The sequence below is a fragment of the Poecilia reticulata genome, chromosome 13 (genome assembly GCF_904066995.2).
Source record: "Poecilia reticulata chromosome 13, P_reticulata-male-v2, whole genome shotgun sequence".
In the NCBI taxonomy this organism is placed as follows: Eukaryota; Metazoa; Chordata; class Actinopteri; order Cyprinodontiformes; family Poeciliidae; genus Poecilia; species Poecilia reticulata.
Window position 1 is genome coordinate 25,342,993 of NC_088842.1, and position 27,743 is coordinate 25,370,735.

Below are 27,743 nucleotides of genomic sequence, written 5' to 3' on the forward strand. Positions count from 1 at the left end.
CTGGAAGGATTTTCACAGATTATGATAATGTTGGAGGATCAAGCTAAGCTCTTGGCTGTTTACACAGAACAGTATTTTCTGTTCTCCACTGTGGATTTGTGTGAAGTGCTGGTTTGTGCTGCTTCTTCAAAGCGAGTTTTCACACACTCCAGTTTATCTCGCTACCAACCTAAAAACTTAAGGATTAAAAAAATAACTTGTTTTTAAACTATAATTTAGCAGTATTACCCAGCCTCCTGGGTTAACGGACCCATTACCCGCTTCAGTTAGGATTTTTATATTTTTTTAAAACAATATTTTTCGATTGGGTTGCATTTTTAAATTTTCAGTCAGTTAATAAGATAAAGTGAAATAAAAAGTAGCTTAGGCCACATCAGTTCATTCAAGTAGATGAATTAGTATTATAAATGTATTAGTATCAAAGCAGTTATGACACTGATCATTGATTACAAATGGAATCGAACAGAATTATGAAAACACCAGTTATCACAATATCTAAAAAAAAAAATTAGCTCAACTCACATCAAAAGCTTAGTGTCAAAATAAAGCTGCACAATTTAAGGAAAGCATAACTTTACACTATTTGTTAATTTTGCAGAGAGAGTTCTGTAACTAATGAATGTTCCCCTCTGTACTGTTTGTGCTCCACCATCAATGTCTCTTCTTCACGCTCTGCAAAACATACAATTCTCAGTTCTCTCTACGATTTCTATTAGTTGTGGGAATAAAGGTCAGTTAAAGCTAATTTTAGTGGCCAAATGTATTATGGGAAAGCAGAATTTCCAAATATTGTATCCCTCTGTCATTTTGGCACATCCTGACATTGTGATAGTGATTGTAAATCAATATTTATATATCAAATGATATGCCATCATTTTTCAAAGGATTGGACAAATTAAACCAAGAAGTTGAACAGTAAAACTTTTTTTGCCATAGTTATTGGTGGATAATTTGATTATTATGTGAGACAGATTTGAATCATACTCATTTTCTTCTAAAAATGATTTATGGTACTTTTACAGTCATAGTAACCTTGGCTCAATGAATACCCAGCTGGCCTGGGGTCAGAAAATAGAGTACAAGCAGTTTTAAAGCGTTCTCTGCTTTGCTGCTTGTTTTGTGCTGCTGGACACTAGTCTGGCCGGGGTGAAGGCCATCACTCACCGTGGGAACCAAACAGAGCTGCATCCAACTTCACATTTTCCACAGTGAAGGATTTCAGAGTTTTTCAAATTCCCTGCACACCTCAGCGATCCCTCAGCTGCTACATTAAACTGTCAGCTTGACCCTTCCTCTGGCTCAAAATGTTTGATCTGGTGGTCATGATTTAATTTTTGCTCTCGGTCAACTTCTTGTGTTAAATTACATGTGCATCTCTTTGTTCAAAAGAAATGTGCTGTAAAATCCATCTCTCTGTTCAGGGTTACAGTGAAGGCTGTATGCCGGACTGAAAAGCTACATATTGAATAATACATAGAGAATGAGGCTCTGTTTGAGGCAAGTTGAGCTTCATTATTCATGTTCATGTGTCAACCTTCGCTGGCATGATGCCTCAGTCATGCTCTGATTTCACAGCCTTTGTTGCAGAATACTCTAATGTGATCTAATGTGAGCTTTGAAGGCAGGAAAATGGCCACTGGCTTACAGAATTACAAATTATTTCACAGGATCTCCTCGGCTTTTTTTTTGTAACTGCAATTCTGATTGGCTTAAATATGAGAGAGATCTTGAAAGAGTGTTTTGAAAGTCTTTGCTGTACTTTTTAACCACTAGATGGAAACATTCCATTAGATACTGAGGGAAGTTATTCCAGCATTGAGGCTCAAGAGATGAATAATGATAGACTTTGCTGTATATGTACATTTGATTGTAAGCAAAATGAGAACAATAAAGGAAACAGAAGTGATATGAAAGCTGTTTTCCATTCCTGTTCAGCCAGTGAGTCATGTTTTCATTATACTTGTTACTATACCAGCGGTGTTTGGTCACATTATGACCAAACGCAGTAAACTGGAGTATAACTAACAAGTTTGTTTGATTCAAAACTTCAATTCAGCAAAGGTAAATTAACAAATCATATTGATTTATTCTGCACGGAGGGATACATTTCTGGCAAAAGATGACTAATCGTACAGCTAATGGAAACATAAAATTCAGCTTCTCTTTAAAATTCAATGTTATGTAAATGACATATATATTAGTTTTGCTTCTTGAATAAAATTACTGAAATAAATTGACTTCTTAGATGCTGCATGTGACACAATTGACTCATAGCAAGAAGTTGCTGCACTCAAATCCTTCAGGGACTTCACATGTTCTCCCTGCACATTGTCGTAAGGTGTGTGTGTGCGTGTGTGTGTGTGTGTGCACATGGTTGTTTATCCCGTGTGTCTCTGTGTTCGGGTTGTATGGGTAATTTCAAAATATGAAATCATTTCAGAACTGAATTACTAATATCACCTCTGAACTCTAATTCATTTCACAGCTAAATCTGGGATTGCAATCCTCCAGGCTAATTTAAGTGAGGCTAAATTTCCTGCTTGTCATCAAACTTCAAGTTTTAGATGCAGGCTATTATTTTCCAGATGATAGAAACTTTGGGTCGTCACAACCAGCTTGAGAGCAACATCCACCCGCATGATTATGTGTTGAATGTCCGCAGTTATGCAGTGAGGTAATTTGTTCACCGTGCGTCTGGAGCGAGCACCGGACCACGAGGAGCTGAGCGAGTTGAGCGCCTTTCAACCCACTAGACATGGAACTAGTGATGTTTTTTTTTTTACCTTTGTAAAAAGATTAGTTTTGTTACTTTATCATTCGCCTAGTGGCTTACAAAAGAAAACAACATATTTATTGTTCTCCGGCGGTCTGGCATTTCAACAAAACGAGAGCATTTTGCTTTGTTAAGAGGACAATCACGTCAGTGTTCATTCAAATAAATGTCAGTGTTCAATATACGCCATTCTTAACTGTGCTGGTCCCAAGATGTTCTATAAAAACAGTGTTTGCTTTAATTATTTCCCGTTGCCAAAAGCTCTGACTGGTGCTGGGAGCAAAAAAAAAAATCCATCTTCCTGAATTCATTAAGAAGGTGTTACTGTGATTAGTTTGGCAATCCCAAGCTAATAACAAAACTGCCTGCTGCAGCGTAAGCAAAGCCAGTCAGCCAGAACTAAAACAAACACCCAACAAAAATACCCAGACTGCTTGCTTTGGGAAGAGCAGCCAGATTTATAGGCTGGGAACGTTGGCCCAGCTGCGCCCAGAGTGCAGCTAGAACCAGGTTTTCAATTTACCTACGTAAATAAAGGATCCCAATTAAAACCTTTTTAAACAATCCAAATTGAAGTCCCTGTCTAAACTCAACTACACATGTTTGTTCATATCTGTGGTTCTAATGTCTAAACCTTTAATTACACATATCAACATCACCAAGTTAAGGACTTCCATGTCTTAAGAACTGCAATTTTTTTTTTCACTTTCATCAGCTCAAAACAAACAAAGCAAAGCACTTTGTAAAACATCCAAAAGATTTGCCAATATTTTGAAACAGATGTTTTCTATTCCATTGGCCTAAAAATAATTTTTAATTCCTTCTCAGCAGTTTAAACACGAAAATTATTGCTACATTTAGGTGTAAAGGTGTCCTGGTAAGATGGGAGGTAAAAAAATAACTATTTAAGAATTACGTCTTTAGAAGCAAGGCCTTAAAAGGTACACATTGGGCACTAATTACGCTCCATATAGTACCTATTACAGTAACCCAGAATTCACTGCACAGCTAACTTTATGGATGGTGTTTCCCATCCTTACGGCAGAAACACTCACTCACTACACTCACCAGAAAAAGCTCCCACAACTTCATTCAAAAACAAGTTTTTATTGGCCAATTTACAGAAAGTGCTGTAGTGACCATTCCAAAGAAAAACAGAACAAAGAGTCCAAAAAACAAACAAAAAAAACAAAAACAAAAAAAAATGTACACGTTATACAAGGTTTCAATGTTAATTCCAATGTCCTCTTCTAAAACAAACGTCAGGACAACACTGGGTATCGGGCCGATGCAAAATCCACCAAAGCTTTAAGTTGGGGGTGCGGGAGGGGAGGTGATATCACAAGACCAGGTTTCAAGGCAGATGAGGAAAATTCCTAAACAACATGTGAGAGCTGTACATGGAGATACAATAGAGCTTACGGTACACACATACAGTAGATCTGCCCTCAAGAGAAGAACTTGAGGCTCACCAGGCTAGAAGAGGCCAAAAAACAAAAGAAAGCTTCGATTTGTCCTCATCAGACTGGTTTCTCTGCTATCAAACGGTACAACCAGACTGGATCAGGATGGCCACAGTCAGAGAGTAATGCCCTTTCACTTTGATATGAAACAACTCCCATCTGAGGTCTTTGAGCAAGTGAAAAGTGACTCATGAAATGTGTATTCATTTTGTTTCCACTTCTCCCACAGCTGCACCAGACTATCTCTCCATTTTGTAGATTTAAGTGTAGGCAAATGCACTAGGATTACGTACTCCTGCAGAATATACTGCAAAATATATATGACAAGTAACACACAAGAAATTGGCAACCATATGTTTAAATGACTGAATTGACTTTAAATGACTTTGGACCATAAGCAGTTGATTTGATAAACGTATAAGAAATAGAACAATTTGACAAGTTTAAAATTTCTCTCTCTGATGTCATTTTATTGCAGCTATAATTTAACTTCATGTGTTATATTTTTGTATTTAAGTTTGTCATTTGGTAAGGAAATGTGTAGTGAAGTAGGATTCTTCAATTGGACAATTATTTTTATGGCCACCAGGTGTCATACTAGAGCTGCAGATCTTTGGTTCAGAAACGAGAGTCAAAACTAACAACACAATTCGGACGATTCGGACAACGTTGTAAAATTGTGTCAGAACAAGACTGACTCCAGTTTAATCTTTCTCATAATCTGTTTCAGCTTCCCAACCTCTGAAAGAACATGTTTCCCCGCCCTATGCTTACAGATCCCCTGCAATGACCCCAAGTCATCATCGGCTTAAAACGTACAAATAAAGTTTTTTTAACACCAAACAATTCTACTCAAAATGTTCTATCCTTTGTATTTAGTTACTTGGATCAGTTTTCCCTGATCATGCTAATCTCAAGTGGAAGTTAATGGAAAGAAGACTCAGAGTTAGCAATTGTTAGATAAACGTCACAGGAAGCAAAATAAGAATCTATTAGAAAGGCAACTGTATGTTCAGCCGACGTTTCCAAGCTTTTTCTTCAAATTTCATCAACAGAGAGTTAGTCTGCTGGTTGTTTCCTTTCTTTTGATGTTTTGTACTTAACCAGTTTTAGGAATCAAACCCAACATTTTTGCGGATGCAAAAGCCGGAGCTGCCTACTACAGGATGTCATTTGTACCTCAGTGGAATAGTTTTTGAAATGGCAAATAGAGCCAACTTTAGGCTTAAGTTAATCATTTCTTTAACTTTTGACCTTTCAACCTCAACCTGTCTCTATGGTGAATATGCTAGAGACAGCTTAAAACGTCAACTTCAAATCCTTTAGCTTGGGATGTCGCCTAATATAATTCAAGAAGACTCACAGCTGTAAGATTACTTTTTTTTTTTTCCTGAAAGTTGTTGATAATGGCGGCTATAATCTGTATTTTTGAGAGAACATTTCTCAAAACGACAGCTTGAAAATCCTTGACTAGTACAACAAAACTGCAGCACCTACAGAAGCACTCGCACATACATTTGAATTAATATCAATGTCAGCTGCAATGTCCTTGTCCTGGAGCTAAACCATAAAAAAGTATAAAATGCCTCAGCATTCTGCACAAAGCAGGATTTGTAAAGACCAGTTGGTGACAATTTATTTATATCAATCGCATTTAAATGCGATTTAAATTTGCAATACTGAGTCCAACTGCAAAGCCTTGACATACATTACTTACTGGTGATACTAAGACAGCATGAAGAGGATAGATAACAATAGTCTGTCATTCTAGTGCTAACTCTGATTTCTTAATACCGGTGAAGCTTGGTGTTTTGCTGCTTTTGTCTTGAATTAAGGAGATGTGAGAAAAAGTTTCAGACAAAATGATCACTTTATTCCACTTGTTTCTCTCAGGTCTCTCCATTTTAGGCCAGTAAAGAGGTTTCTAGATGCTTCACCATTTCAAACATAAAGACATTCTGCTGTGGATCCCAGTTAGTCTTGGAACCAGTTTGGTGGGGGGGAAGACTTGGGGGTTGTATTCTTGCAGGCTAAGGGATCAGAGTGTGTCCGTACATATGAACAGGTGACGTGTGGTGTGTACAGGTGAAGAGAGGAGGGTTGTTGAACATTTCAGGACGGTGATAAAGGAGGAGGATGAGGAGGGCTGTCACTTACTATACTTGATATTTACAAGAAGGGAGCGTATAAAAATGTACAAGGAGACTCCTCTTCTTTTCTCAAAAACCCAGAACGTAGAGCTGGCTGCTAATTCGACATGACATCTGAAACAGCACATTGATCTTTTTTTTTCTTTGTTTTTTTAAAATACCATTGAAAATATGCTTTTTCTGTAAAATCACCTGGCTTTGCCATATTGGCTAGAATAAAGACAGATAAATAATAAGTATACAAAACAAAAAATAGTCTAATTTTCTTTACTTTCGCGACTCCATTTTTTTTTTTCTTAAATAAAGGCTGTTTTGCATTTTTAATGTGGGGACATCAGAAATCTTACTGTGGAATTTTACACATCAAACTGGATAGATGGGACCGAGTCGACAAAAAATGGGTTTCTTACAACTTGTTCTCACAGAAGACAGTAGAAATGAGGGAGAGCTATCATCTCTCCGAGAATGACCCAGATTTGTGGAGCTTTGTTGTTGGAGAAGCAGTTCTAGCGCCCCATTGTTTCTCTGATCTGCATTTGTTTGTGTTTTCATACAATCTTCCACTAGGGGGCAACAATACTTTATTTTTCAAGCACGTGAAGCCCCTTTTTGTTGTTGTTTACAGCCGCCTCATGTGGGATTTAATCGAGGATGTGTTACAGAATGCGTGTGTGTGTGTATGTGTGTGTGTGTGTGTGTGGGAGTGAGCGAATGAGTGTGTGAATGTGTGTTTTCAATAGCATATTGTTGGTTTGTCCCATCTTCGGGGCTTCTCACTCGAGCGTTGCATCCTGGGTAGCTGGACGTCCACTTCCTCCTCGCTGTCATCTGATTCATCGCTGGTGACTTCTTCATCCTCTTCATCCTCATCCTCTTCCTCCTCCTCTTCGTCCTCTTCCTCCTCCTCGCTGGCCTCTTCCTCCCCTGCAGTGCGGTTCTTCAAATTCTGTGGTGACAAAAATACAACCCATTTTTTGTCACCACAAGGAAGATTAAACTTCCTTGTTTAGGTGAGAGTCATATAAATTATTATATCAGAATAATGAGAGAGATAATATATATATATGTTTACATAAATTGAATTAGTATTTGGTCAAATACTTTTTTAATTGTAAGAATTGGGTCAAATGTTTTGGGTTTCCTTACACAATCTTCTCAGAATAGTTTGCTAGATTTGTGACTCATTCCTTGTTTAGGGCTTTGAAAACATGGACCACATACTGTTCCGTCCTCATGATGATGGCATCTACTGTGGTGAACACCCCCACATCATGATGCTGCCACCTTCGTACCTCACCATTGGAATGGTGCTCTCATGCTTTCACCTGCTCATTTTTTTATTCAAATGGCCAAAAAAACACAATTTTAGTTTCACTGGACCATAGTACATGTCAAAATTCACATCCTGGTCCTTTAGTGCCTTTCTAATTAACTTCCCCCCTGATATTTTTTGATGTCATTTTATTTTTGCATGATTTGACTCAACGAAGCAGTGTACTTGCTCTGAATAAATCAATCAGAAGACATATTTATAATCTAAATATTAACTTCAGACTTTAAAAACAGAAAACTCTTCTGAAAAATATTGTGCTTATAATTCTTGCATTTTGCAAACAGACAATTCTGGCAGTCCTAACTGGCCTAAAACTTTAAAAATGTTGTCTAAATTAAAGTTCAAGTGTCGCTTGAAACAGTGTGTGTAAATATCTGGGTTTGGGTTGTATTTGTCACACACTTCAGGGAAGATGTACCTCACAGATCAAAGCGGGTAGGGCAGCAATTAAGAAGAAGTCCTGAAGTGAGGGGTTAGTAGTTGAAGTCCTCCTTTTGTCAGACACATGAAATGTGACTGAGTCTTACATTTTTGAGGTGTAATGACTTTCTTCTGTATCCCAAAACAAACAGAAGGGGGGCTTTCTTGTCAGCCAAAAGAAGGTCTGCCAAACTGTTGTGGCATGCTTGCATGCTTCACAACTGCTTGCCAAAGATGAGCCAGGCAGCTGGGTTTTGTTCAAAAGACTTTTCCCCAAATTTTTTTTACCAAGTTTTCAGAGACATCGCAAAGCTCCAGGTATGAGGATTCATAATCATACAGAGGAATTGTACTTTTTAGCCCAGATACCCTGCAGAAATCTTTGATGCTCCTTCTTTTTTTATTGCATTGTTACCAAATACCAAATATGTATCAAATTTCCAACTAGTTTAGAAGGGGTAACATTTTTGAGCCTAAAAACGACAGCAGAAGTGGCAAAGGCACCACCATCAGCAGAAATCACCCCAATAAACCACTTGTTATCCAGTTAGCCTTCATGCTATATGCTGAAGTTAACTAGCTTCAGCATATAGCATGAAGCTAGTTCATGCTTTATGAACTAGCATGAACTAGCATGAAGCTAGCATGCTAGTTCTTCCCGCTGACTGCTGGGAAGGAAAAAAATAACATATTTGCAAACAATAAACACACATTGGTTAAGTGCTAACTGTGGTTGGTGTGGAAGTTGTCAATGAAACAAGAAAACTGAAAATCAGCTATTTTCAATGTTGGTTTTAAAACTGAAAGTAAAAGAAACACAAATGCAGAAAGATGCAATTAATAGACAACAGCATTTTATCCAGATGAATGTTGGGTATTGGTTCAGGCTACTTACAGCAGACACTGAACTTCCGCAGCTCCTGGACATTTTGGTACTTTCATTGTTGAAAAAGAGCCATCTGCCATAGCACTTCAATTTGCACGTACAAGTTGGTATAAGCTTCGTCTGATTGGTGAAGGAGAGGCTTTATCTGGATCCCACTTCAGCAAAAACCAGGAAGGCTGAAAAGCTGCTTTGCTTTATTCTTTTGAATTTTCTTCCTCAGTCTTTGATGGAACATGCAAGATTTGAACATTTTGGAAGTTTTCGAAGTCTAAGAGTTAAGGTAAGAGGCTACATGTCCTAGGAAGCGTGCACTGATACTGACATCCATAGTTAATGATAATAACTGTGCTTACTATGTCGCTAATGTGCAATAGACGGTCTAAAAGGTCAACTCTGTAGTCATTATGTTTTTGTTATAAAATCTCAAAAAGCATGCTGCATTAAGAAAATTGACAACTTACTGCTGTAAGGATTCAAATAAATATTTTGAGCACTGTAAATCAAAATCGTCCAAACTTAAATCAGCAGGTCAAAATTTTATCAAATCTGGAGAATCTCTGACTGGTGACCAAAGGACTTATGCTGGAGTTAGATTTCACTAACTTACAGCTAAAACACTGGAGGAAGCCTCATTTATCTTGCAGACATTCTGATCATCGACGTGCTCGTCACTCCTACCTCCATGGGGTTGACTGTAATCGTCAGAGCCGAGTCCTCCCAGTTTGTGTCTGCCTCCTTCGCTGATTCCCCCTGCTTCACCTCCTGCTGGTGGGTCACGTGGATGCGGTATATGCCCAGCACCACCACTACCACCAGGGCGGCGATGCACATGACGATCACCACGGTGGCGGCGCTCGGAACACCTGAGGACAGAAGGAGAGGAAGCAGATGAGGTTGATGGGATGCAGAAGCAGCTTCTCTGTTGGAGCTGGACATCATTTAGTCTGGATTTATTTTGCTGTTAGTTAAGAAGAACAGTAAGTTAGTTGGAGATTTTTATGAGTAATTATAAACACAGAGAGAATCAAGACAAGTTCTCTCCCCCTGACAATCTTCCAAGTCTTAAATCAAATCCCAAGTTAACATATGAAGGTTCCGAGCTGAGTCCAAAGTCCAAAGACATGCATGTTCTGGGTCAACTCCAAGTCATACACTGCATCTAAGTTCCAACCTTTCTAGGCTCCATGATTAGAAGTTAAGAAAACATTACCCATACATTAGTCACTTTGTGACCTTTGACTCATCAAGTGAAAGGTCATAAAGTGACCTTTCACTTTCTCTACAACTGCTGATATTGTAGAGAGACAACATCAGCAGTTGTCGCCTCTCTGCTGTGGTTGGCAGTCTACATGTTTATCAAACTAAGATTCATTAATCCATCATTTAGAATAGTATTTTTCTGTCTAGTGTTATATATTGGGTTATGGTAAATTATCATAAACTGCCTGGCAATTAATAAAGCTATCCTTAATGGATTCTAAAAACATGTGATCCTCTTTATTAGTGACATATTAATTAAATAACCTTTCCACCAGTGTGTCTCTGTTTCATCGAGGGGTGCAGAAGAAAAGCAGGTACAACAGCAGCATGCAGGATGAGGAAACACTAACAAATGGTCAGAACCGCATGGCGGTACTTTTGAAACAGTTCAAGCTCAAAATCAATCAATCAATCAATCAAATTTTATTTGTATAGCACATTTCAGCAGCAAGGCATTTCAAAGTGCTTTACATCAATAAACACAAAAATACAGTTATGCAACATTGAATAAACAATAAAAAACCCCCCAGTAATTTTCCCGCCAAGTCAAAGTTCTACCCTTCGAATTGGCAGAAAAAATAAAAAAATAAAAAAACTCCAGTGGGGGGGACTCCAACCCGCTCCCCTTTTCAACAACGGGGGGGACTCCAACCCGCTCCCCTTTTCAACAACGGGGGGACTCCAACCCGCTCCCCTTTTCAACAACGGGGGGACTCCAACCCGCTCCCCTTTTCAACAACGGGGGGACTCCAACCCGCTCCCCTTTTCAAAAGTGGGGGGGACTCCAACCCGCTACCCTTTTCAACAACGGGGGGACTCCAACCTGCTCCCCTTTTCAACAATGGGGGGGACTCCAACCCGCTCCCCTTTTCAACAACGGGGGGGACTCCAACCCGCTCCCCTTTTCAACAACGGGGGGACTCCAACCCGCTCCCCTTTTCAACAACGGGGGGGACTCCAACCTGCTCCCCTTTTCAACAACGGGGGGGACTCCAACCTGCTACCCTTATCAACCAGGTGACTCTGAACCCATCCAATCACTGAATAGATGCTTAGAACAGATCAATGTGTGGATGTGCCAAAACTTTCTCCAGCTGAACAGAAACAAAACTGAAGTTATTATCTTTGGACCTAAAGAGGAGCAAACCACAATCAATGCACAGCTTCAGTTATTACAACTAAAAACCAACGATCAGGCCCGAAACCTGGGAGTAGTGATGGACTCTGACCTGAACCTTCAGAGCCACATTAAGACAGTCACAAAGTCGGCCTTCTATCACCTGAAGAACATCTCCAGGATTAGAGGACTTATGTCTCAGCACAATCTAGAGAAACTCATCCATGCGTTTATCTTTAGCCGCATTGATTACTGCAACAGCGTCTTCACAGGTCTGACTAACAAATCAAACAGCTGCAGCTGATCCAGAATGCTGCTGCTCGGGTTCTCACTAAAACCAGGAAGATAGAGCACATAACACCAGTTTTAAAGTCCCTACACTGGCTCCCTGTAGCTCAAAGAATAGACTTTAAAATACTGATGTTAGTTTATAAATCACTGAACGGTTTAGCACCACAATACATTAAAGATCTGTTATTGTTGTACCAACCGTCTAGAACCCTCAGATCTTCTGGTTCTGGTCTGCTCTGCATCCCCAGAACCAGATGAGGAAAAGCAGCATTCAGTTTCTATGCACCACAGATCTGGAACAAACTTCCAGAAAACTGTAAAACAACTGAAACACTGGGTGCCTTTAAATCTCAACTTAAAACCCACCTGTTTAGAGTTGCTTATGGCTAAATTAGGGTTAGAGTGCGGGTTTTGATGTCTTCCATGTTTTTATGACTTTAATGTTTTTAATTTCTTTTTAAATCTTTAATGTTTTTAATTTCTTTTTATTTCTTGTCTCACTGTCTTCGTTTTTAATGCACCCTCCCCTGTGTTTTTAATGCCTCTCCCCCACTGTTGAAAAGGGGATCGGGTTGGAGTACCCCCGTTGATGAAAAGACTTCAATGAGCTTCTATCTCTCATATGTATTGATTACAATTGTTTGATAATTGTCGGTGATTTCAACATTCATGATGACAACCCCCAAGACCGAGGGGCTATAAAGCTCTGTAATATATTAGAGAGTTTTGGTCTAACACAACATGTCAAACAAGCGACACACACTCAGGGACACACACTGGACCTGGTTATCAGTAAGGCTGTGAGTATTTCCAATGTTTCTGTAACTGATATTGCCCTGTCGGATCACTTTGCTGTTTTCTTTGACAGTTCTTTATCCGTTAACCCACTTGGACAAACAGCTACTGTCACAAAACATTCAGATTAAATAGTAATGTGAAAGTCCAAGTCAAGCCCAAAGGGTTTAATGCTTTTATCAAGTCGAGTCTTAAGTCATTAAATTTGTGACTTGAGTCCACACCTCTTCTCTTAAGATATTTTGTTTCAGGTTATGCAGCCATTACTCTGTGACTGTTAATCGTCTCCCTGAATCAAATTAGATCATTATATGCCAGAATGGGCTTCTTTAATAATTCAGATTTTTCTTCTCTACTTTTTTTTTTCCCCGGTAAATTTTAGGCTCTTCCTGAAAAGAATCTGTCAAAACTTATCTGATTTTTTGCTTTATAATTGCATTTGTCTGTGAACTCTTCATAAACTCCCTCAGGTGAGTTAAAACATTTATTGCTCTTGTCAGAATTGGGTTGGTATGTGAATCTTCAGTAATCAGTATTCTCTCCTAATTATCCACGTTCAAACTGTAGGCAGCACAAGAAGGTATTTCTCTCTTCTATTTTTAGTCCATGCCTGAAATGAAGAGTGACGGTAAAAGAATCATAAGAAAACCTTAATAGAGCCCCGCATTTCCTACCTGAGCTCAAACTGCCCCCTAATCCTGACCTTTACTTTGCTTTGGTTGATTCTCATGATAAACATTATGAGATGAACGTTGGTGAAAAAGCTCAGACAGATGGAAAGCATAATGTAAAGCATCCATATAGCAGCTGAAAATATCTTTCAAGTGTCACTTTTTAGATATATTTAAGTTGTTCAGCTTGAAAGTCTGCCTTGAAATTTTATTTTTGAGAACTATAATTCACCATTATTGATATTATCAATATCAGTTGCCCAAGCAAACTGTGGTAAAAAAAAAAAAAAAAAAAAAAAATATATATATATATATATATATATATATATATACATTTTTTCCTTTGCATCACATCATTAAAAACTACAAACACACAATGTATTATACTGGGATTTCATGTAAAAGTCAAGAAAGCACTTAAATGTGAAGCGCAAGTAAAAAGATGTATAACAACTCAAGTTGTCATGAATCAAATTGGTTTAATTTTCTCTCATATATTATTTTGCACTTTGCAATTGTGTATTTTATGTTTTGCTTTTTCTATTGTTAATTTTTTATATATCAGCATGTTATTAAGGTCTAAATTACTGTATGTCCTAGAGTTGAACAAAACAACTGAAGGAGAAACAAAAGAAAACAAAAAGCACCTAAAAGTCAGAAGTTTGACGATATGTCAAGCGTAAACTAAAAATATCGTTATTGGCATTGGCAATACCATCCTTGTATTTAATTGGTATTAGATCAATACTAACATATGCAGTATCACATACCTCTACTAATAACCCTTTTAGACGAGTTTGTTGAATCAGATTTTAAGGTTAAAGTCTAGAATTAAACATTCTGAATGAAGTGTGTACAGTTCTCATGGTGAGCATGCCAGTACAACTCACCATGTTTGAGTGCAAAATATTTTATTCTGAAAACAGAGCAGATACTCTTCAGACTGTGTATTTTAGCATCCTGAACCCCCCGCCCCCCAGGCTGTACAATCAGGCTAGGTACAGCCTGATTGTTAAATCAGATCAGGCTGTACCCAAATCTAAACACTGCAAATAGATCTATTATCTAAAAGAGTTGCTTTTTGCCTCATACAAAAACAATCATATTTAATCTACATTAGACTTATCTCTACTTATGGAAAGCCTGTGACGGAGGGCTACAAAGGCACATCATCATGTTGCAGCACATGCTGAGGCATGGCTCTGGTACTGAAGTTGTTTATTTGGTTCACTCTGATCTCCAGCCGCCTGGAAGATGCGTGACTCCTCTGTGCCGGCCCTCTCTCCAGCAGTCCTTCCTGGTGAGTGGAAGCGTGCGGTTAATGAGACTACGGCTCACAGAGCACTCTTCAACTGATCATTTGATTCAGTCTAGTTTGTAGATTTTCATACCAAATTCAGGGCCTTTGATCTTCTGAGTAGTGCTTCATGCAGAAAGTCTCCGTTCACACAAGAGCATCACCACCTCCTCCACGCACTCAACATACGGCGAGTCCACAGCAGCAGGCACATGTGCCTAAAGAGTTGGGGATCTCTCTTTGTTGAGTATTTAGCTTTTTGCCATACGCTGATTGCTCAGCCGCTCTCCGCCCTCTTTGTTCTTCTGACCTCCTTCCACGGACACACACACACACACTCCAGCTATCTGCTCTGTTAACAGCCTCAGCCACTGAACTCTCCAGGACTCTAAGTAGAATCCACTCGGATGCTCAGAGGGAAGAGCAAGAGTGGCGTTCGAAAGCAGCCCCTTGAGCAACAGAGTCATAAACAAACTTAGAAAAAGGAATTCTCTTGGATCTCTACATTTTTACCCCACAACAGATAGCTGACATGATTTTTGATTCATTTGCCTTTTTAGTCAGGCTTTCAGAATTACTTCGATTTAAATTTTCCAGAGATCAAGTGTGGTTCCCCCATGCCCCCCCCTCCCCCATTTCATAACAATGCAATGCTTTGTGTTCCTCACACAAATCCCATTAAAATACATTGAAAATGGAAATCGGAACAAAACTGAAATCCTGCAACCGGCGCTTGCTTTGCTGTTTGGTACTGAAATCTTACAAACGTGTTTTCCTACCTGAAGCATGGTTGGGGTAAAGGTCGCTGATCATGGATGGGTGGTGGACCACCTGCATGTACTGCGGCGGGGCCACCATGTGACTGATGTGTTCCTCTGTTTCTGAGCTGTGCCAGACGCTCACCTGGTGGAAGGACAAACGAAATCAGGTTGAACCAGGATTCCTGGCTTTAAATGTTTAAACCATTCAACCCAAACAGAGGTTTCCTCCAGGCAAGCTAGAAGAAAGTGAATGTTTGTTCCAGTCAGGAAGACGAACTGTGACTCACTCATCAGGTAAGAGCCGGCAGCTATCATGTGTAAATGTTTTTTGCTGCTAGAAAAGGCTGTCTAAGTGCAGCATTTTGTGCACCTTGAGTGTTTGGAAACGTGTTATATATAAATAAATGTGATCTTGACCTGGTGCAGAATGCTTCGGAGGAAAAAGATGTACAAGCTGATGCTCCGTTTCCTTTCTTTGTTATGTGAAACAGCTGTCTGACTACTGTTGAATGTGCAACAAACTCATTTTCTCTTTTTCTCTTGAACTGCCAATTGGCCCAGTTCATGTGACAAAGAAAATGTTGTGGATGCCCTTTAGTGAAGTTTGCAAGAATACTGATACATGTGAGAACTTGCTGTTACTATTAATTTTACATTTACTATTTCAAATTTACCATAAAGCTTCCTTGACTATATCATGTCATAAGAAAATGTGCGGATTCTAATGTTTCCTGTCAATGACAAAAAAGTTAAAAACTCAGAACAAATGGCTTGATTTAGATCTCCAGTAATTCGGTTCACATATTGATCATTGATCTGTATGTTAACTGTTCAATTTGCAAGAAATGAAAGACAAATGGCCCCTGAAATTGAAAAGTCGGACCTCTCCAAGCAGCTCCCAGGTTTATGTCTAACATGGCAACCATAGATAGAAACGTAGTGAAGGTCGCAGACGGCGCTCTTTGTGAGAATGTCACTTTAGTTTTCCGTTCTCTGCATGTTCTCCACATTACATCTATGTTGGAACATTGACTCAAGGTGCTTGACTTATCCACATGTTGTTATCCTTATATGGTGGCTAAAACCAAAGCACTGAGTAAAATTGTAATAATGCTGGTTTGGACATGACAACTTTTTATTTTGATTAAGACTTATTTGCACCAACAGATTATCTAACATTGACCTTTCTGCTTTCTGGCTTAGTTGCAGATGTCAAACAATGTGATGAAAAGAGAAAACAACTATTTGGTTTCTTGTTATTTTTGCAGATGGCGAACAACAGCAATTCTGAAAATCTGTATTGCTGCAGCCGGTGAAAGTCATGTTCATGTCCTATTTGATGCTTGTGTAACTGCCATTATTGAGCCTATAATATTGCAGTGAGCCATTCAGACCTGCACTCTTTTTGCCTCAGCTATAGAGATTCAAAGAAGCAGGGAATGAAGCTGTCCTCTAAAAGTGGATTCTTAAAATCCTCATTGTAGTCCTCAAAATGTCTGCCGCGAGCAGCTTTGTTTCTGAGACTATTTTCATTTAGACCTAAAGCAAACATTTAGTCGCATTTATGTTAAATTAGATTCAAACCATGTACCCCATTTTTGCTGCTTGTTATTGCCTCGGCTATCAACAAATTGATGATTTCAAGTCAAAATGACCCACAGGGGCACAATAACGGCAGGTGAAGCGCATATAAACAATAAAAAGTCTAACAAGCTACAGAGAAAACAAAAATAATACAGAAAAAAAAAACTCTATTAAGCTGCTGGATGGCTGACCTCAAGGGTAAACTCGTTGCTGGTGTAGCGGCCATTGAGCTCTGAGCAGGTCAGGCGAAACCTCCTCTCTGTCAGCTGTCCGGGCTGCAGGTGGTAGTAATGTACCTGTCTGATCACCTGCTCATAGTTTGTCATGGAGTCCACGCCTGTGAACAGGGACAGTAGAGGTGTTGTTGCTACAAGTATTCTATACATGCAGCAGGCACAACAGAGTGGTTTTGATCTCGGTCACCTACCATATATGGACATGCCGGACGTGGAGTTGGTTGCGTCGAGGTGTTTTCCCAGAAGCGAGCTCAGCTGCAGCTGGAGAGATTCTTGCTTTGGGTTTAGCTCCTCCCCCAACACAAGAATGTCGCAGTAGTCCAAGTTATGGATGATCTCCTCCAGGACGCCGGGTTGATGAGCTTTGCAAACAGAAACATCACGGTAAGATCTTACTCTTTGGCGCTTAAGCATGCAGAAGAGATTTTACGCTGGCAGATACCTTTGTTATAAATTGTTCCTTTACAACGCCGGTCAAAAATATTCAGTTAGGATTATGTAACATCATTTTGAATTTATTTTTGGAATAGTCCACAATAGGTCAAAATCATACATAAAAGTTCAGGTATGTATAGTTGCATAATATATTATGAATAAATCAGAATTACATTATTAGTGTGTGGAATATTCATATTGTTAATGCGTGGAGCTGAAATAGCCCAAAGGTTATGAACTAGCATTTTTCATGCTAATGCAATAATTAGCCAGCTGGCCAGAGTCTCACGGCAGCAAATAATCACACAAGCAAAGGATTTTGGACAAATTGGTAAATGGTCAAAGAGGAACTGGAAGCACAAAGAAGAGAATAAGAATAAAAAAACCTGCTAAAGTTAGCAGATATTTTTCCAGTTATTTTAGAAGAAAAGCCAATGTTCTACAGCATAAGCACCTGAATACTACTACTGACTACTACAAACAACAATTTAGGACTGAAAATAGAACTGTAGGGATTTCTCAGACTAAACCTGAGAGAAAAAACAAAAATGGAAACAAAATGTAATGCTGGGAATGTTGAAGCAAAAATATGCATCATTACACCCAATAATTATTCCTTTAATTAAAAAAAAGTGAAACGAAATAAACTTGATCAATCAAAATTCCAACAGAACATGACTCCATCTTCCACACACCCTTCAACAGTGGAATCTAGCATAATATAAAGCTGATTGTAGGAAGGATCACAAAGAAAAGAGTTCAGATAAAAAGAGCCTGAGAGAGCAGCTGAACACCAAAGGAACAAGGAAACAGTGACCTCTATAGCAAAGAAGGACATTTGAGACAAGACAGATGGCTGGGGAAAAAGTGCCAAAGTATCGAGCATAAAAGACGGTGACTTTCAGAATCATCTGAATCAGTCTGGAAAAAGACATCTTGGGGAATTAGTGGGAGGAAGACGCAACGAAGTGCTGTGTCAGGTCAAGTAGAAGACAAACCAATGGCAAGGAGACAAAGTGTCATAAACATCCGCAGAAAAGAAACTTAGGGCATGTCTCGCAAAAGAAATCCGCAGTTTATCTTAAATCCTTTAGGCTTTGACAGAGCACACAATCTACCCATTGTGACACTTTAATGTAACTCCTCCCTGACAAATTTCTATAAACTCTTCCCATCCATCCGTCTTCCGTTCTCTCCATTCTCTGGTTTGCTGCTAATCTTTCCCTCCCAGCCGTAGTTTCCATTTCACTTGCAAAAAGAGTTCCTCTGACTCCCTGAAAGCAAAGCCACTTTCCGCTCCTCTTCCTTCACACATTACGCACAATGGAGGGATAAAATTTCCCTCCCGCCCCGCTTATCTGTTCCTAATTGACTGCCAGCGGCAGGGCTGCGAGGCGAGGCGGGCGGTTTCTTGCCTCTGTGGTCTGATCGTTGGACAGAACAGGAGCTGGTGAGATTTAACAGTCGCACTCGTTTGCCACCGGTCAAGGCAGCGCAACAGAAAGAATCAGCCCTCGGGCAGCTACAGGCCGTATTTAGCGGCAGGAGGTCTGCAGTTGCTGAGTGATAAAGAGGAACTGGAGGGACTAATACCTGCAGACTGGTGTAGAGAGGGATGGATGGACTCTGCTGCAGGTGAATGACTCAACATGGTGGGGAGTAATCAGAACAAAAGGCTCTCGCTTTCACCGCAGCTACTGCTGCTGAGAAGAGCTGCTCACCCTTAAAGGGGCATCGTTTAGGTTACAGCTCTCTCAGGCTTGTGTTTGGATGTCATTGTGTTTCCAGTTTATGCAGGTTTAAGCCTCTGTGAGCGATCGCAGCGGGACTTTAACGGGAGATAAATTGTTTCGGGTTAATTATGTTTGACTTGCAGAAGAGGTGGAATCAAATAAGTTGTACTTCTTTCCACTTCTTTTCCAATCACATATCCTCTGTAAATGTGATTGACTTCGTGTTCTTTGCTTTTGATATTTGTCTTTATTATTTTATTAACATTTGCATTATAATAACCAATTTCCTGGATCAAATACTAAGAAATGGATCTTCATATTTGTAGTAAAGTTTACAACAACCACTACTAATGGTAGTAACTCCCACCCATACTTTTTATTGTCAAAAGGTGTGTTTACAAAAACATAGTCTCAGTATAAATCCAGCTGTTCTCTAACGGCCTCGGAGGTTCGTTAGAGAACCATAGAGAACAAATGGCATCATGGAGGCCAAGGATCATAACAGACAAGTCAGTGAGAAAGTTATGGTAAATAGACTGAACTTATATAGCGCTTTTCCAATCATTTTTACCACTCAAAGCGCTTTACACTAGAGTCACATTCACCCATTCGCACTCACAAACGCTCACACATTTATACACCGATACGCAGATCGGTAGGCAATTTGGGGTTAAGTCCCTTGCCCAGGGGCACATCGACATGAGGCAGGAGGAAGCTGGAATCGAACCTATAACATTCCAATCACAAGACGACTACTCTGTCCACGTGGCCCCAGCTGTAAACTTATGAAGAAGTTTACAGCTGGGTTTGGTTAGAACGTAATATTCCAAGCTTTAAACGTCTCACAGTGCTCCTAGATAACACAGTCTCTCCCCAGACAATCTGAGTTTGAGTTATTCTGCAAACAACTAGCAGAACATTTTGTCTCTAGATGTACTAAACTGGTGGTTACACACCTCCAAAGCCAAAGTTGGTTTTATATTAACTCAGAGGGTCTAAATATGAACGCATACCAAACATTTGGAAATAAAATAAAGTCAAAGTCATGACTTTATATTTTTCTCTCCCCTTGTCTCAAAAAACATGCAGCCTGGTCTATTACAGTAAAAGTCTTACTAAAAAACATTAGTTTGTGTTTGTGGCATAATGGGGAAAGGTTCAAGGGGTGTGAATATTTTTTACAAAGTACCGTACATGAACAGATGGTAACTGTTTTTGAAAACAATTTACCATGAAGGACTGTCCTCATTACATGTTTAAGAAAAAAAAAAAAACAACTTGTATCCCAAGTTGGAGAATTTGCCATTGTGAGAGTGAGAGCACGGTGGTTTGATGCTTTGACTTGACGGATTGTGCAGATGCGGCGGATGAAAGCAGCATCTGCTTATCCACGGTCTCAGGAGGTGTTATGAAATGTTTATCTTTCTCTGAAGGTTTGCTTAGCGAGACAGGTGATATGTGAATGTGCTGGTGGGCTTCATGAATGAGCGAACACACCATGAATATGAAAAACACTTGCTGAAATATTTACCCAAGACAGATTTCCACCTAGAGGGAGGTACACACTCAATCTAAAAACTTTGTGAGATAGTCAGACCTTCTTCCATGTTGTATGAGAGATTGGAATGCTTGTGTTCACAATGTGGACTTCAGGGGCTTACAAAATAGGGAATGTAGCCTTAACAAAATCATAGTGTGAGTGTGTGGAAAGGTCCTACCTGTGTGACGGGGGGCGGTGTCTGCCCTGGTGACTGTGCTGATAATGTGGAGGTCCTGAAATAGAGAGACGCCTCCGGCCGCTCTGAAGTCTGAGGCCGACTGGCTGAGTCTCTCCACCCCACTGATGGTGATCCTGGGCTCACTGGGCTGCAGCACCATCACCACCGCCTCGATGCTGGGGATGGTGATACACGTGTCTTCACCAAAACACCTAGACCAAACAGAGGGGAACAAAGGAGTGAGACGAAGAAGAAAAGAACAGCGGGCTGAATCACCAAGCACAGGTTGGTGGAAATGACATCAAAACGGCGCTTCTTTGTGCTGTGTCACAGTGAGGTTTTAGTTTGTGACTATTATTTGATAAGCGACAGGGGTTCAGGGTCACAGACACTTCAACAAAGCTTGGACCACAGGCAGAGTAAAAAAAGAGGATAGTAGGATGCTCCATTTCGTTTGTCCCCAAATGAAAACAGTAGAGTTAAAAATCAGTGCTGAAGGAAAAAGGTTTTGAACTAATATTACAATCGCTTTGAGAATAGAAATATTCTGTACTGTCCCCAAATGGGGGGCAATTAAGACATATTTTATTGTCCCCCAAATTCAGTCGTAACAGCAGCTTTGGAGCTTTCAGGTTCACACGAGATAAAGAAGCAGCATCCATAAGACCCTTTAGTGTTCTGGTCGTTAAAACTTTTTACTGGGTTATTTTCAGACTCCAGATTTGGGAAGTTGTTCACTACAAACTGTCTCCCTCTTTTTGATTTTGCAAAATCAAAGGGGGGGAAAAATTCACAATCAGTAATGGCAGCAAGAGAACAAACCAAAACAAACAATTATGGCACCAAATCGTACAACTCCTTGCAAAAGTATGGAATCACCGGTCATGGAGATCGCACAATGAGTTGTTTCCTATTGGGCAACAAAAAAAGTAAACATTTGACAGAAGACTGTTTAGCTTTGTCAAACATACCACTAAAAATGCTTGATATTGTTGCACTAATTGGCACATAATTTTTCAGATTATGTGCGTGAACAGACAGAAAAAATAAGAAACAAATACATTAGTACTTCATCTGAATTTTATATCAGCTTGAATATTTGGATTCTTCAATTTCACCAAAAACAAACAATATTCTGCACGGTTTTGTTTTTTGTGCTTCATTTCTTGCCATTCCACATGTTAATTTGCCCTCCTAAAGGAGCTTTGTAACCTTTCCACTGTGTAAACTGTTGAGGGCTTGTTTCCTGTCAATCATCTCAGAGTCACAGCTCAATAAGATCCACAAATTGCAGGATGATGATGATGATGATTAATGTGAATACGTATTTGCAATTGATTGCCACATCAAGGGATATTTAATTTTTATGAACAGTGCTGCCCAACATTTGCCAGGACCTCTGGTTAAGAATTGTAAAAGCATTGAAATTAGTTATTCTCTCATTGCAGTTTTGAATATTTTAGTAAAACTAAAATGGATAAATATTTATATCCCTAAAACTCTTTTCAGATAGATAAAACTAGAGCAGTGTTCTTAAATGCAGACTTTCCTTCTTTGCTTTTAAGAACATCTCATAAGTAATCTGCAACTTTCTGTTCATACTGAGCGTATGACATAAAGCCCAGGCCTGTTTCTTTCTGGGTCTGGCCACAAGCCTGGATGACAACTCATATGCATCTTATCTTATCTTATCATGTCCATATTTAATATGGTGGGGGATCTGTCATGCTGTGGGCCTGCTACTTCAAAAGTTAAGGGAATCTTGAGTCCATGGATTCTTAGAAATCTGGTAGCTTATACCAAATCAGGATAATGATCCACAAGAAATGGAAAAAGTAACCCAAACGTGGCTCATCAGGTACAAAACTAAGCCATCTTTCACAGCAATCTATGACTCAAAACTCCAAAGATCCATCTCTGAATGCTCCAAACATTTTGAGCTCTACCAGTGGGGAAGCATTAACAGCAAAATTACCACTAGTTGTAAATATACTCAATGTTTGAGTTTATTAGTGTTTCAAAGCATGCTGCTGAAGTAAAATTATGAATATATTTCAATTCTTTGAACCCATCTTTGCCAGGGGTGCCAATAAACGTTGCCTACACATTATATTTTGTATTTTACAAACCCAGAAGATAATTTGCAGTCACATTTCAGAAGGTTATTTTGTTACAACAGACTAAATATCATCCAAGAGCTGCAACACCATGTTTGTTTTTTTTTGCCAGAGGGTGTAGTAAACCTCCAATCAAACCTCTGATAGCTCACAGAAGAAAAAAAAAACATCGTAGAAAGATCTATGCTGTAATTACTACAGTTATTTAGAGGGTAATACATTCTGTCACGTTAGTTTTTATTGAGTAGAATCAGAGCTGCAGGACTATACTTGTTTTCAATACCCGCCTCATAAACACACAGCTTCCACTGGCAACATTTAATGGGTGGGAGCTCGTTGAGAGCTTAGAATTAGCTGTGATCTTACAATGAAGCCTGGGTAAGCGTTATCCGTAACCCATACACAGACATACATCTGCCATGTTCACACATGTACGCGTACAGGAACGATGCGAAGCCTGACGGATGCACTGGTGGAAGACTGCAGGTTGAACATCAATCACATGGAAAACAGGAGCTATTAAAACGAGAATGGAAGCTGGCGGGCGGGGCGAGGGATGGATGCTGCAGCTGGTGGTGATGCTGTGGTGGGAGCTGAACAAACATGCCGGATTTTTGCTTTTACGTTTCACCAAAGGCCTTTCAAGCACACAGACGTGTCGGTGGGAGGGACATCAGAGCTTTCCCTCCATACTGTGCCTCTGCGGCAGCTACAGGAAACGATGACATGTTTCCTTTCCTGGATTGGAAACCTGGAACGTACAGTTTACGCTGCAAGGCATTATCTGTCTTTTCCCACCTACGTCCTGATGTAAATTATGCTGCAATACGCCAATCCATGACACACATCAGCATAATGTTTTCCCCATCTCAAGCTCTTTCTTAGTTGTTTTTTAAAAAAAAAAATTTATTTGCATTTAAACTCAAAAATGATTTACAAGAACTTCAAAGCTTTACTTTTTATTTCATCATTCAGAGTTCAGTCAGTTTTTTTTTCTTCTTACAATTATATAAATTAAGCCCATAGATTCAAATTTTACATGTTAAATGCCCCAATTTTCAGATTTTTGAAGAAAAACATCTCACACTGATCCCACCATTACATCAGAACAGAAATGAAATGCTGGGAAAAGGAGTAAGTGCCTGGATTATGTGAGTTATGTTTAAATTTCCCTTTGAAAAAACAAAATATTTTTGAATTGATTTGAAATTTAGTGAAATTGAGAAGGTGGTAAAGCCTTTCTAAAACCACTGAGGGACTTTAAGAAGGAAAAGCCAGCCTTGTTGTACTTACACCCTCAATTGGAAAGCTGTCGCAATAATTTTGAGATTTTAATCATGCATTGCAATTTTCCTTCTTTCAGCTTAACGTTATTATCCAGCAAACATATTTAATAAATTGCAAAAACAAAAATTGGGTGACCAATTAATTTTAAATAATACATAAATGATATTCACCAACTATATATCACTGTCATATCTTTATTATAGTTGTGTGTTTAAATATATGGAAAAATATGTTAACTGGAATCTTTCAAACCTGAAACTGGTTTAAGATCCACAATTAGTAGTGTCTGTAATCTCTTTAGATGTTTTCTCTGCTTGGTGCTTGGCAATGATTTGACCCTTTCTACCATAATAACATCTTTTCCACAACTACAGCATGTCTCTTTCCACATGGTTGTTTAAGAAATGAGAAGCTACTCATCGCATCAGTTGGGGTTAAAAAACTTGTTGCCAGCTGAAAGGCAGTCGGCCATGCAGTAATTATCCAATAGGATGCTTCGTTAGATCCAGGTGGCGAGGCAATGCATTACATGTAAAAGTTATTTTGTAAAAAAAAACATATTCAAGTAAGAACAGAATATATGATAAAATAAAAATCTGATGGAAACTTAAGTTTGTGCTGATATTGCAGAAGACAAGCAATCCCCCCCCACACACACACACACAAAAATAACAGTTTATGTTGCTTTTTTCTGCTCTTTCTGCCTTTTTCTTGGCAAGAAATGAATTAATGTGTGTTGTTAGGTTTTGAGTCGTGGAAACCTTAGAATACTTTGGAGTGACAGACCAGTCAGAAAGCTTCTGTGCGTCCGTCATCTCCTTCTTCCCCACCAGGTACGCTCACTCACACAAGCCTCTATTACAAACAAGCAGAGCATTGAAGCAGCTTGAAGGCAGTTGGGGCATCATTTTGGGAATGGAGCAGAAAAGCTGTGCTGGACCCGTGGAGTCATAATTTGATGTGTGCTGTTGCTCTGCAGCTCCATTAGGTCCATCTGCATGTACAGGCACCTCTCTGCATCAGAAGCGAATGGATTATGAAAGAGTTCCAGATTAAGTTTTGCCCATGTTATTTTTAAAATGTGCACAAGCCAAGGCTGACTGAGTTTTTCCATTGCTTGACTACATAGAAAGTCTGGCAAGTTTCCTTATACATCTGATTCTCACACAAGCTTGTTTGGACCCATGGCTGGAACTGTGAGCAGCTATTTTGTGCATTATGGGATATATAGCGTTATTATATTGAGCTCTACAGAGCTAATTGGTAGGCCGATACAAAATGAATTTAACTGCACTGAGGTGCAAAAGCATATATTCTTTAAAAAGTATTATTCCCTCAATCTCCAATTGTTATTGTAGATATTCAAAGAAGCTGCGTTTTGTATGACTATCTTGTGTTGCAGACGGAAAGGTTGAATTGCATTATTAAAAGAAAGAAAACATGACATCATGCACAGGGTGAGTAAACATTTTACTTTTTAATATTAAAAAGAAGCTAAGTGAATTTTCTGAGAGTTGGTTAAAAAAACTATTGTCTCTAATCCTGCAAAATTAATTGTTTGGATTTACAGCAGAGGTGTCCAAAGTGCAGATAATTTTGTCTTTTTTAAAAATGTAAAACCTCTTTCAATGGAAAATGTTTGCTACAACAAAATGTTCTTTTTTCAATAAAGCATTTTGAGATTAAAGAATGATCCATATCTGACATACTGTTGATGAGAATTGACTAAAACCATCCCTAGAACAATAAAAAATAAAAAATAATAATAAATAATAAGGCACACATTCAGAACCATTTTTGTTTCTGGTCTGTAATAATTTACAAGTCCCCTTTTTTATACAAAACTCAAAGTACTTTGCTTTATTAAAATATTCAGTTTTGTTTATAGAGAAGTTATTTTTTATTGCATTTTTATTTGGAAATAAAAAAGATGGAGTGTAAGTACTTAAACTTTGCAGTTTAGTTCAGACACAACTGATTCACAGCCAGTAATCTCATTTCGTGGTCAGCCTGTTTCCAAATTCTATTGTGTTTACAGTTATTTTGCTTACATCATGCCTCTAATACTTACTGACAATAAATGGTACAGGCCAGTGTTTCTGCTGGACGTTCTTCTGGACGGAGCAGTAAAACCGCTAGCTAAAAATTAGATCAGCAGAAGGATCCAGAACACGCTTAACACACATTTGCTGTTGTTAACTCAAAGTAGATGAAACAGTAACACAACTATGGCCAGAGGCAAACTGTTTAGTGGTCTAAGGTTGATAAATGGGTAGAATTAAAGGTCATTAGCAAAGCCCCTCTAGGTTTATTAAATACTCAATACAGATGCTCGCCTTTTAAATGTAAGAGCAAAAAAAAAAAAAAAGAAGTTCGCCAAATGATTTTAAACCATTTTATTAAAATATTCACTGCCGTTAATAAGTTAATAAGGGTTTATGCATTTGTGGGCAGTATAATTTTTCTATCTATCCTAAGGTTCCAATTTCAACATCTGCAGCAGAAAAATTGCAACTGGAGCAGAAGAATATCAGAGGCAGTTTATTCTCATCAAGACGTTAAACCCTAAGGCCACGATTACATGAGATGCTGTCTGGAAACTGCTGGTGTTTCTAGATGCTGACCACTAAGACACTTTGAATCCAATATAGTTGTCATGCCAGGCACTATATGGCGCAGTGTCAGAGAACGTCGTTGGCACTTTTGACCTGTAGCTTCCACCTCATTTAGAAAGCAGTCGCCCTGACAGGCACTCACATATTAGCTAGTTTATTTTTATTGGACGCTCTCTGGTCAAGATAGAAAAAAATCCCCGTTTTTTAGTCACCAACTGATTTTCTTATGTTTCCCTTATAGCAGCAACAAAGTTGATGGCATTTCCATGCTTCTGTGCATTTTTAGAAAAACCTACCAAGTCAAAAGATCTGTAATTAGGAATTAGTGCCGCTTGCTTATTTTTACTATGTATTAATGCAATTATGACACGTCAGCAAGAAACCTGCTTAATTGCCAAAAATCCTTCAGCATCTCAACTTATTTCTGCTAAACAATCCTCACCAGACAGGCTTTGTCATGCAGTTGCCAACATTTTCTGGCAGGAAGCCAAGTTTCAAGTTTAGATTTGCTTGTTTGTAGAGCCATGGCAGCTTTGTCCAGGATTTGCAAGCAAAATTTCATTTGACCAAAATTTGCCAATGCGATGATGAAAGCTTATTTGCGTTTGCATAATGTATTCCTTAACAACTGCTATGCCTCCAGCTTCAATGGCTTTGGTTTATCACCAGCCACCCGTGCAGCGTGCACACACAGTCCTCGGGTCCGTGTCCGCGCAAAGACCCTGACGGGAGGGAAGAGAGATGGAACCCAGGGCTGTGCTGCAGGGGTCTACATATATTTAAAACAATCATGAATTTTAA

At 39.1% G+C, this 27,743-nt stretch overlaps 1 protein-coding gene across 1 annotated transcript in view; it reads right to left on the bottom strand.

Moving 5' to 3' along the window:
* Positions 1–3,864: 3,864 nt before the first annotated feature.
* The window catches only part of LOC103474938 (calsyntenin-2), a 280,040-nt gene continuing 256,161 nt past the window's right edge, over positions 3,865–27,743 (bottom strand). Inside the window, exons 12-17 of the mRNA XM_008426222.3 lie at positions 20,924–21,135; positions 17,229–17,399; positions 16,993–17,138; positions 15,236–15,359; positions 9,704–9,888; positions 3,865–7,332 (exon numbers count right to left, since the gene is read on the bottom strand). Of these exons, the coding sequence (XP_008424444.2) occupies positions 7,120–7,332; positions 9,704–9,888; positions 15,236–15,359; positions 16,993–17,138; positions 17,229–17,399; positions 20,924–21,135 (1,051 nt within the window). The 3' untranslated portion in view covers positions 3,865–7,119. The remainder of the gene's footprint in view (positions 7,333–9,703; positions 9,889–15,235; positions 15,360–16,992; positions 17,139–17,228; positions 17,400–20,923; positions 21,136–27,743) is intronic.